Genomic DNA, 11,385 nt, shown 5'->3' with positions numbered 1-11,385 from the left:
CCCTCGGTGCCCACCCGGGTCCCGTCCCTTTGCCCGCCCGGGGCGGGGGAACAGCGCAGCGGGACAGGAGGGGGGGGCTTTTGCTCGCCGAGACCGGGGAAGGAGCGCCGAAAACACTGAATTTTGCAGAGCCTTGCTCCCGGGGGGAGGGCGCCGGGGCAGCCCCTCACCGCGCCGCTGAGGGGGCAGCCGGGGGCCCGCGCGCGGCGGGGAAGCGCGGGCGGCTCCGCGGCCTCCGCCGCTCGGTGCGGGGCGGCCGGGGAGGGCACGCACCCCCCGCCGCCCCCGCTTCCCCCCGGGGTCCTCTCCCGCCTGACGGCCTGGGCCGCCCGACCCTCTGCCCTCACCTCTCCCGGCGAGGGTCTCGCGGACGCGCAGTCCCCACCGTCGCCCCTTGGCAGCCCCGTGAGCCCGACGGCAGCGGCGGGGCCACCGCCACAGGCCCGCGCTCCCCTCCGCGCCCCCCGGCAGCCGGCGGAGGGGTTGGGGGCCTAGAGACCCTGCTCAGGTGGAGACCTGCACCTTGGGGAGGGGGGGGCGGGCGCTAGGTGAGGTGGAATGCAGTTGGGCTGCTCAGGTCCCCCCCAGCAATACCACCACAGGACAAAATCCCCGTGGCGGCTCCGCACCCGCGCTTCCCCCACCGGGGAATCAAGAATAAAACCGGCCTTTTTACCCCAAAGAGCTGCGCGCCCCGACCCACGCAGGTGCCGGGGGACGGCGCCTTCCCTAAAGCCTATAGATAGGTATTTTTTAAAGGGGAGGGGGAGAGCATCCCTGGAAGGTCGTCAGAGGGAGAGGGGATGCGGCGGGAGTGGGGGCTCCTCGCGGCCGGGCACCCCGCGGAACGCGGCGCGGAGCACCGCCGGGGCTCGGCCAGCGCAGCCCCCGCCCCGGGGAAGTGAAGCGGGGGGGGGCGCAACGCTGCACCCCTCGCCCCTGCGACCCCCCCACCACCCCCGGGCACCGCTCCCGCCTGCACGATGCTCTCGGGGATTTTAAGTGTCAAAACCAGGGATAAAGATAAACCTCTCAAACCCGACGGGGCTCCATCTCCCTCTTTCTCCGACTTCTGCAAACCTCTGCGCTTGGCCGCGCGGCGTGGGCACTCTCCCCTACGCTCACACCACCACCACCACCCCCAAAAAAAAAGAAGCAAAACTCTGGTCGAGAGGGGCAGCCCCGGCAGGGAAAGGAACCGGCAGGACTCCCCCCCGGGATCCTCGCCCGGGAGAAGGACGAGCTCCCGTCGCCTCGCTGAAATTCGTACTTGCAAAACGGCAAAGTGCTTTCCAAGACGACGTTAACGTTTTGCCAGGTTTATTTTACTTGTTATACACAGACGATACAAACGGGCAAAAACCGAAACATTTCTCAATGGAGCATGTACTGGTATAAATTATTCAGTTCCACAGACGTAACAGAACAAATATAAAAATCACAACATTCGATTTACAGAAGAGTCAAAAATATACACACGTTTATGACCCTGAATTTCTAATAGGAAATTTCCCCGTCGAGTGTAATCTAGACTGAATATTTAGCCTGATGCATATTTCAGTTTGTAATTTTTTTTTCCATATAAAAATGCGTTAATTGTATAGATTTGCTACTCAAAATTCGAAGACTTACTATTCTGCTTCGCCGGGGGGGAGACCCGAAGGGATATTAGTTCTCCTTCATTAATATAATAAGAGGTTTACAAGGAAAGATCGCTCTTACTTTCGATGTGCATTTGATTCCCCAGGAAGTCAGATCTCGGTTAGCTACTTTATGAAAAAGTCAATTCCAAAACTAAATGCAGTAAAATATACAACTCACGATTCATCTTCACTGGACTACACTATGGTTACCAACAATTCAGTCGTCTATATCTTTTTTTTTTTTTTTAGATTATTCATTACAAAGATTTACAGCAATATAAAGAAAGAGGGGAAAACTGCAAAGAAATTTGAAAAGAGTTTGTCAGCATATTTGGCACCTGCAGGGACCAGTAATGGATTTGGCACTTGGGGGCGGGGGGGGGGAATACCACAAAAATAATAATATTGCTGATGTCGAGCTACTCCTTTTAAAGAAAAATACAGAGGCAGTTAATTTTGCTTTTGGAAGGCGTCATGCTACTTTAATCGACTTTCCTACGAGACGTATTTCTGTTCTTTTGAAGGGAAAGCTGAGCTATTCCTTAGCTGTGTTAGCCCAGGGCACAGCGTAATTATTTCATGCGAGGAATTGCAGAGAAAGTGAGAAACCCATTACTCGCTGCTACAGCTATGGACCACTCTCCATTTCCAGAGGCATTTAGAAAGGGTATTTACCTGGGGAGGGGCAGGGGGAAAAGGGAGCAAAGGGGGGCGGGGGAGAGGGGGCGGGATAAAGAAATTTATACAGGATCTAAGTTTTGTGACTTAACAATGAAAACAAAAAAAAAAAAGAAAAAAGAAAAAATCCAAACAAATAAGAAGGAAACAGAACCAAAGAAAAGTAATCGGTTACAATAAATTAAATACTATGTACAGGCATTTCACAGGCTCTTTTCCCCCACTATTACTGTTATCCCCTAGTATCCATCCGTGGTAAAAGGAAGGAAGCGCTGTACGGTTTTGAGAGAGTCTAAGCATCCTACTTATCAGTGGGTTTCGGAGCGGCGGTGCCCCCCGCGCCCCCGGGCCGGGCCGGGCCGGGCCGGGCGGGGAGCGGAGCGGAGCGGGGCGGGGGGGCGGCGGCAGCCGCGGCTCTGCCTGCCTGCCTGCCTGCCTGCCGGGCCGGGGGTGCGGATGGGGCAGCTAGGGGCGGGGGTCAGTGCGCTAACGCGGAGGAGTTATTGTGCAAAAGGACGGCGGGGCCGGGCGGGCCGCGCCTAGCTGTGCGAGTAGAAGCCGTAGTAGCCGATGTCCTTGGCGCAGGTCTTTTCGCAGTCCCGCTGGGTGAGCACCTCGCTCTTGAGGGGCGAGGAGCTCTCGGACACCGGGGTGTCCGAAGGGGAGATCCGCCTCCTTTTAGCCTGCTCGTAAATCCCAGAATCGGTGGAGTCGATGGACTTAATGGACGAGGGCGTCTCGATCCAGCTGGAGTCGGACAAATCTTTGGGCTTGGAGTCCTCGGCGCCCGGCAAGGGGGACCGCTCGGGGGCCAGGCTCTCCGCCTCCTCCCCCAGGTAGGGGTTGCCGGCGGCCATGCGGGCCGCCGCCGCGCTGTTGGGCCAGCAGGAGAGGACGGAGCCCGACTTGCTACAGTACTGCGGGGGGCTGCGGGCCCCCCAGCCCGAGGGGTCGGCGTAGTAGCCCAGCGGCCGCCCGGCGCAGCCGGCCGCCTGCAGCGGCAGCGCCTTGACGCCGGCGGCCGCGTAGGAGAGCAGGGTGGCCGCGTTGCCGGCGAAGTCGGTGGCCGTGTCGTAGGCGGAGGCGGCGAAGTCGAGGCGGTTGTTGGCGGGGGCGACGAACCAGCGCTGCGGCGAGGGGGCCCCCGGGTCCTCGGCTTGCTGTGGGGAGAGCAGCCCGTTGGTGTGGGGCACGCTGCGGTCGGCGCCGGGCCCCGGACCGGCTCCTGCCCCGGGGTGGAAGCGGGACTTGGCGTAGTTACTCACGAACTGGTCCTGGAGGAAGGAGCCGGCCATGGCGTAGCGGGCCCCGGGCACGATCTGCGAGCGGGGCGAGTCGTTGGGGGAAGGCGTCAGCCGGTCCATGTCGCAGCCCGTGTAGATCCTGCCCAAGAGAAGGGGAGAGAGCTGGGTGTCCGCCGGCGCCCTCCTCGGCCCCGCACGTGGGGGCAGCGACGGGCCGGGCCGGCGGTCGCCCCAGCGGTCGCCTTGCCCTGCCCGGGGCCCCGCGCTCCTCTCCGCGCTCGGCCTCCGGCGCCAGCAGCGCCGAGGGCCTTAACGGGGGGGGTTGCGGGGAGGCAGGGAGAGCAGCTCTTTCGGAACCGGTTGGCCATTCATTGGCAGGGCTGAGAGCCCCCGCTCCGGTCCGAGCCCGGCATCCCAACGGCGTGAAATCCCGCGCGGTGACACGTTGACCGGTCCCGCCATATGCGCAACAGGCAGCCCGGTCATTTGCCGCGAACAGCGTGAATGGCAGACTACGGAATTATATCGGCTGTTTAACACTTATTATTGGGAGTCACAGACGAACCATCAACATTTTACCGAGTTTAAATTAAGCTAATCTTTAAACACCTACTGTAGGAAATATAAAACCAGACACATCCAGTGTTCCCTGCGTGGCCTATATATAATTCTCCCATGCTGGGCTGCAATTTGCGATTATAAAAACTTTAATGGATGAATAACTACTATCTGTATTTAATTCAGGCTAAAACTGTGCTTTAATTAACCCTCCACGCCTCCTGGAATTTCTTATCCAAAATAAACTTGGCCCTTAAACAAATTCAACGTGCTAGACAACATTGAAGCTTCCCCCTCCCCCCGTCTCCTTTCAAGTGACGCCCTGTAAAGTTTTTTCCCTATTAAAAAGAAAAGCACTTGTGGCTGGGGGCGAAGGCCACGCAGCCTGTCTAAAGGCCACGCATCTTCCTCACAGAGCCCCCAGAAGAGGGGGCAGGCGCCGATGCCGCCCTCCGTGGCACTTGGACAGCAGTTCCCCTCCCGGTGGGGCCCAGCTCCCCCGCCGCGACCCTCGCCCGTGGGGGAAGAGCCGGTGCTCGGCCCCGGGCCCCTCTCGCACTAGTTCGGCCTCCGCACCCTTGGACCGAAATCCCGCTGCTGGGGGATGCTGAACCGCTGTCAGAGCTGAGGGAGGCTTAAGCACACGCTCCAAGGGAGGCCGCTCCCTGCCGCAGTTTAGAGAGGAAAAAGGAGGTTTCCCCCCTCAAAGTCGGAGCTCCGTCCCGCAGACCCGGAGCTTGCAGCGGGGCAGGGGAGCTCCAAAGCCGCCCGTCCCCCCGGGGCCAGTGGGCCGCCCTGTGCCTGCACCTCCCGCTGGCCCGGCACGGGGATGCCGGACGCACCGTACCCCGGGGCCGGGCGGGGGGATGCCCCGGGCCGGGGGAAGCCGCAGCCGTCAGCGCCTGCCGGGCCGGGATACCCCCATTCGGCTCCCGAGGGCCGGGAAAGGCGGCGGGGAGAGGTCGGGGGCTGATGCCCCCACGGAGCCTCACTCGGGGCGGCACCAGCCGCAGCTCCCGTGGGGGGGCCACGGCCGGGTGGGTGACACGGCTGAGCCTGCGAACAGGCGGACCTGAGGCGGACGGGCAGAGGCAGCACGGGGACAAACCGCGATTAAAACTTCGGAGGCTTTAGCTCCACCCAGAAGGAAGAGGGGGGGAAAAAAATAGAAAATCCAAGCCCAGAGAAGAACGAAACGAGACGAAGAAATTTTCCTCCGGACACCGGCTGTGCGGAGCCCGGGGTTACGCAAACCCGGCGGGGTGCTGGGGGGCTCAGCCCCGGTTGCTCGGGTGCTGCTTTCCGAGCCCTTGCGCGCAAGGGAAACGGCAACTTGGAAAGGGGCGCAAAGATACGTGCCAGGAAAACCCACCAACAAAACCGCCGCGAGTGCCAAAGCGAGATGCGGGCTCAGGTGCGGGCAGCGCGGCCCCCGGCCGCGGAGGTGGGCGCAGGCTGCGCAGGGCTGCGCGGAGGCCAGCCGCAGGGACAGCCCCTCCGCGCCCGCGGCCCTGCCGGGGGAGCTTGCGGGTGCCTGCCCCCCGGAGGGCTCTGGAGAAGCCTGACATTACACCTTTCGGTATGAAATGAAGCCAGCCCGCGTCCTAAAGCTTCCCCCTCTGACATGTGCGCGCAGCCGGCAGAAGGGTAATAAAAATCCGCTTTACTTACGTGTCATAATTGTCTCGGAAGCCTTTTGCGAAAGGGTTGTGGTCTATTTTCAGCTGTGTGATCTAGGGAAAGAGAGGATCAGAGCGCACGTTGTGAAAGCCTGAAAAATATACCCTGCTGCAGCCAACACATTTTTAAAAGGATCAAGCTTTTCCCTAGTCGATCAAATTGCCTCTAAAATGTGAAAAAATAAAGCCTTGGCATGCTTATAGATATCACAGTCTAATTTTACGATTTACTTTATTGTAAAAAGCACGATAAAATTTAATATTTAACCCCACGTTTTGAGACTTGTCAGTATTCCTACTGCACGGGTATGAATATATTTAAATCCAGAAATTGGGCAAAGCGTACCGCAGAACGGTAGCTAAGAGTTTACATTTGCATCGAGCAAAATAATTAAAGCAAGAACGTGGACTGAACATATGTCATTTGAAAAAGGGGACACCAGCCTGTAGCAAAGCCAGACCACTCCGAAACGTCGCCAGGCATTAACGAGCTTTTAATTTGAGGAAGTTGCTCCGTCACCCCCGGCGCAATCAATGAGGTTGTTAATTGATCTTTGCAGACTTAAAGCTTAAGCTAACAGTTTAACAGCTAACTGAGCCGTTTCCGACTGGAAGGTAAACGCCGCGGATAAACGCCCAGCTCCCGGTGGAGCGGCAGGATTCCTGCCCGGCCTGGCGGGGAGGGCAGCGCGGCTGCGGGAGGCCGGCGCCGGGCTACTGGGGCAAGCGTGGAGCGGCTCGGGGGTCGCCAGCCTCGGCCAGGGCAGGACAGCACAAAGAGGGAGAGGGGGAGCCCCGTCTCCCGGCGGCGGAGACCCGGGGGGGGGAGGGAGGGGAGCGGCCGGGCCGGCCTTGGCGGGGGTGTCCTGCAGGGAGCGCGGGCGACCGGGAACGGGATAAACCGGGGAGCTCTTTACATCGGTGTTCTGGTAGGCGGTGACCGCTATGAACTGGGTCTCGGGGAAGGTGAAGGTCTGCACTCTGCCCGGCTGATTGGTGTCCTCCGTCCCGTCTTCGTTCACCTCCACCACATGCAAGCGGGGCTGGTACTTGTGGAGGGACTGCAGAACCACCATCTGTCAGGCAGAGGAAAAGGAGGGAGGGGGCGGCGGGAAGAGGAGGACATTAGAGCGAGAAGGACGGGGAGAGCGATGCCCGCGGGGAGCGGTGCGCCTCCCCGGGACCCCGCCGCCGCCTCCTCCCCGGCCCCCCCCACGCCCCGCCGCCTCCCCGGGACGGCTGCGGGCTCCCCCGGCCACACCGGGCGGCGGTGTCAGCCTGGGCAACGCACCCGGGATCGACGAGGCCCGTGGCAGAATAAAAGGCAGGGCTTTTCCCCCACCACCATCGTTTTATTTTCACCTAACGACCGTAGCTAAAAAAAAAATACGTCCTTTCGGAAACGGCAGGATTTAGCCTGAAGCAATAAAAATAAGTCCGGTAGAGCGTCTGCGTTTCCCCCACTGACCTGCCCGTTGTTGTTTGATGCTCCTTTATTGTTTGTGAGTTTTAGTTTCCCAAAGGAGATTTCCTGGCGCATCCAGTGGGCTCCCGTGTTGGGGGAATCGGGGTGCATGTACACCCGGTTTCCTAAGCAAAACAACAAAAAACACAACCACATCACAGTTCTCCCGTATACCCCGGTTCTGCCTCTGCAGCAGCACACGAGGTGGAAGGACACGGCTAAAGTTAGCGGTATTTCACTACAGAAACTCCTTTCATTTTAACCGAAAAGGATTAAAACAGCGTTTTCCGAACACCTTTTACTTTCTCTTCCACCTTTTTTTTTTTTGTAAAAAAAAAAAAAGCATCATTGGCCCATTCTCGTTTCAGAAGTCGCCAGAGCCAGTCCACAAAGGCTTTAATTAATCATTCTCACCTACATATGTGTCGGGAAAAGTGTTAATTGGAGGAACTTGCCTTGTACATTGGTGTCCGCCTTGCCGCAAGGAACCCATTTGCCTCCCTGAAATCTCCAGTGGTTGGGATCCGCCAAAATTACATCCACAAAAATATTGTAGTGAGCCGTGGGGTCGAGACCAGAAATATTAAAACTTAGGAAAGGGAACATGCGCCTATAAAAAAAAAAAAAAGAAATAAAAAAAAAAAGAGGAAGGAAAGCAAGCCACCGGCAGCGACAGGCACACGCAGAGGAACCAGCCCGTTGTGCTTCATCCTCACGGCTCCCGGTAGCGACCGGGAAATAAAAAAATCAAAAGAAACTCCCTCCCCGAAACGCCGGGCTTTCCGCGGGGAAAGGCTGAGGACCGCGGGCGCGGGAACCCGCGGGGCGGCGGGCAGGGCTGCCCCAGCGGGGACCGGCACCGGCGTTCAGCGCAGGGGCCCCGGCGGCGGGCGGCTACCCCTGGGCGACGGAGGCTCCGGGCGGCTCCCCCGGCGGAGCCCGGCGGCTCAGCCCCGACACCCGGCGAGGGTCCGCGCGGTGGCTTACCTCCCCTGCTTCGTGATGATCATCTCCGTCTGGTGCCGGTGAAATTTCAGCCAGAGTGGCCTGTTGCACAGGTAGACCTGAGCCTTGCCGGGAACTAGCCCCGGCTGGGTGGAGGAGAACTGGTAGAAAGGTGCCCCTTGGTAGGAATGGCCATACTGCTGGGGGTACGGGTAGCCCGCCGTGGGGTAGCCTTGTGGAGAAGAGTTGGACAGGAGGCTGTTATAAGCTCCGTTGGTGATCACAGGATGGTGAGCCATGTAGCGGCTGGGGCTGGCGATGGAGAAGGCTGGGTGAGCAGGTCCATGCTGGCTGGGGTAAGGGAACATGGTACTAGGAGCAGAGGCAGCAGACTGGGGCTGGCTGGACTGAGAGAGCAGATAGCGATCTGCAGCAGATCCATCGAAACTGTGACGAAGCTCAGAGACCCCGTCCAAGACGGGAGAGAGTTTATTTCTCTGGACGTCCCCTGGTGTGTCCTTGGAGTCAGGAAAATTGTCTGTATCTGACTGATTCGTCATCCCCCTGGTAATTTTTTTCAAAGGTGAACTTCTCTCCAGGTTGTCAGTGGTCGAGATAATGGGATGATCATGCAAGGCAAGCTCAGATCCGCCTGCATGTGGGTAACTGCTGCTCACATTGAGAAATTTCTTGGAGAGCATGATAGAGGGAGAGAGACAATGCTCCAGCTGCATAGCTCTAGCACCACAGTAATAACCCTTCAGTCCCTGGATCTGAAAGGGCTCCTTAGTATCAGAAGCTAGACATCCTGGGACCCTCACTAGACAGAAAGCACTTCATCCACCAAATGCTTCCCAAACGTTTGATTTACTTTTTTTTTTTTTTTTTTTTTTTTTTTTCCTTCCCTGGGAGAAGAGATTGGCCAATTGACACTATGCAGCAATCAGGAAAGACTCACTTTTGATCTTGCTGCTTGTGGAGAGGATGAAACGGCTTCTGCCATTGGTTAACCGCTGACAGTAATTTAATTAGATAGACATTAATTAGGATAATCACCTGGCTCCTGGTCGCGACGATCATGGCAAATTGAAGGAGATGATTTTATTGTGAGATAGAAGGAAGGGGGAAGGGAAGAGTGTGTTTGCTGTAAGAGCTCATTATTATGTGACCTTTCCAGCATTTTTTTTTTTTTTTTTTACTACGGTTGGAAAATAAATCAAAAACCCCTGCGTTTCCCCAAATATTGCGCGCGTGTCCCTCGCCTTTGTGTGCCAGGGAGGAGAGCGGGTGCTGGGGGCTCCGGGGAGCGCCGGGCCGGGCGGCCGCTGCCCTCGGCTCACCTCCCCGCTTTGCCCCCGTCTTCGGGGCGCGCAGCCCCTCTCCCCCGGCTCCCGTGAGCGACCCCCCCCCCCGCCCCTTCCCACCCGTGCCTGCTTCGCGGGGGGAACATACACCCTCCGTCCCCGCTGCCAGCGGCCGCGTATCATCTCTTTTAAGTTCTGAAATAATCATAAGCCGCGCAGCCGAAGTGCCCTAATGTATTTGCCGCGATGTTTACGGGTTCTTTAGTAAATAAATATTTTATCTGGGAGCCGTAATGCTGGAGATTATCAGCAACACAGCGTGGAAGGCATCCATCTACCCATCCGGCTCCCGCTTGCTTCCCACCCGGTGCCTGCTTTCCCTCCGTGACTCAGTCCCACGGGCAGCGCCAGGAGGGGAGAGATCTTTTGTAATACGTTTGTCATGAGCCGCTGCCGCGGCCGGCGGGTTCCGGGCGGGAGCGGAGAAGCCCCGAACCACGCCGGTGCTGCAGCGGGGGCCGCCGGCACCCTCAGCCCGGGGGGGGGTCGCCGCAAAAGCGGGGCCCCGGCGGGGAGCGGCGGCCCCGGGCTGAGCGCCCGCGGGCGGCGGGACCCGCAAACCTTCGGGGAGGGGGCTGCGGACGCCCCCACCCCCCTCCCCGGCCGGGGACACCCTCCCCGAAACGGGAGGGACAGGCCGGCGGGTCCCAGCGAACCTCGGGCTAATTGGGACCCGGACCCTCCCAGGCGAGAAGATGCGCCCGAAGAGTTCGGGGGACTCGCTTGTCACCCCGCCTCTACCCAGCATCGGTCTCAATTTCCCTTCCTGGGCAAGCCTGCGAGTTTGTAAAAGCACCGTTTTTTTGCCCAGGGAGGAGCTCTCCTGTTCCATTTTTTTTAGTATTTTCCCCTTAGCAGTTTGGACTTCAGGTATTTTACAGATCGTGTCTCTTTCCAGGTGACAGCAGCAGCTGGCTTCAAATTCCACCGATAGTTACCGCAGCCTGGGCCATCACATAATAAACCCAGCATATAATCATCTGAAGCCAGGCTGAAACTTTGCAAACTCAAATCAAGAGAAGCCTAGAACCAGAATGACTTGTCAGAATGCGTATTTCAACACTCTCAAATCCCACGGCCATTTATTTTTCTGTTGCTTAACTGTGAGCTAGTTCGGTTATTTGGTGTTTTCATAGAAGCCGGCATATACGTGCTCTCCGCAAGGAAATTATTCAAATAAAATAAATTATGAAGCAAAAAGCAAACACTTCACTGTTTTACTCGCAGTTGGGTGGTACAGCGCATGCAACTTTCCATACTATACCTTCTCCTTTCAGTGATAAGAAAATAGTTTTATTAATATCAGTTCTAGGTACTGTTTCTGACATTTGTTTCACCAGTGTGCTCACCCTTCCCTTCCCCTGCCTCAAACCGACAGAAAGGTAACGGACTCGTGTAGGCAGGAGATGGGTCGAAACACAGATAAACCCTGGGAAACGCTGCCCTGAATTACGGAGCTACACCCATATAGATGCGGAGCCGCAATGAATTCCGTGGTATACTGCCAATCACATGGAAGTGCTAATATATGCCAAAAATCCTCAGCGCACAACTCCTAAACTGGTATAATAGGGGGATATGCAATGGCAGGTGGTGTTACAGAATCGTCATAGAAAGGAGGAGAGAGGTTTGCTAATACAATATGCCCGTCCTTCGTGCTGACAGGTGACGAGGGGTCAAGCTGCTAATGAAGGTCTGCTCCGTTGCGGCTGGGGGCTCAGAAGGTGGCTGCTTGAAAACCTCTTTCTTCCTCCAAGATGGTATATGGGCTGCTGTTTTTCAGGTTACTGCATGCGCATATTCTTCCGA

The 11,385-nt window shown here is 57.5% G+C and overlaps 1 protein-coding gene across 1 annotated transcript; it reads right to left on the bottom strand.

The window, feature by feature from the left end:
• Nucleotides 1-2,860: 2,860 nt before the first annotated feature.
• Nucleotides 2,861-8,946, bottom strand: TBR1 (T-box brain transcription factor 1). Its single transcript, XM_054209640.1, has 6 exons — nucleotides 8,255-8,946; nucleotides 7,723-7,877; nucleotides 7,271-7,392; nucleotides 6,720-6,878; nucleotides 5,795-5,856; nucleotides 2,861-3,704 (listed from the first exon to the last, which is right to left on the bottom strand). The coding sequence occupies exons 1-6, from the start codon at nucleotides 8,944-8,946 to the stop codon at nucleotides 2,861-2,863; spliced, it is 2,034 nt and encodes a 677-aa protein (XP_054065615.1).
• Between the last annotated feature and the right edge of the window lie 2,439 nt (nucleotides 8,947-11,385).

Source organism: Rissa tridactyla, chromosome 7 (assembly GCF_028500815.1).
Source record: "Rissa tridactyla isolate bRisTri1 chromosome 7, bRisTri1.patW.cur.20221130, whole genome shotgun sequence".
NCBI lineage: Eukaryota > Metazoa > Chordata > Aves > Charadriiformes > Laridae > Rissa > Rissa tridactyla.
This window is presented reverse-complemented; position numbering and strand designations above follow the sequence as displayed.

Coding starts and splice junctions, on each gene's coding strand:
- TBR1 (XM_054209640.1), bottom strand. CDS start 8,946: ATGCAGCTGGAGCATTGTCTCTCTCCCTCTATCATGCTCTCCAAGAAA. Junction 7,393..7,722: donor GGCGGACACCAATGTACAAG/GCAAGTTCCTCC, acceptor TGTTTTGCTTAG/GAAACCGGGTGTACATGCAC. Junction 5,857..6,719: donor CCGCCTACCAGAACACCGAT/GTAAAGAGCTCC, acceptor CTCTTTCCCTAG/ATCACACAGCTGAAAATAGA.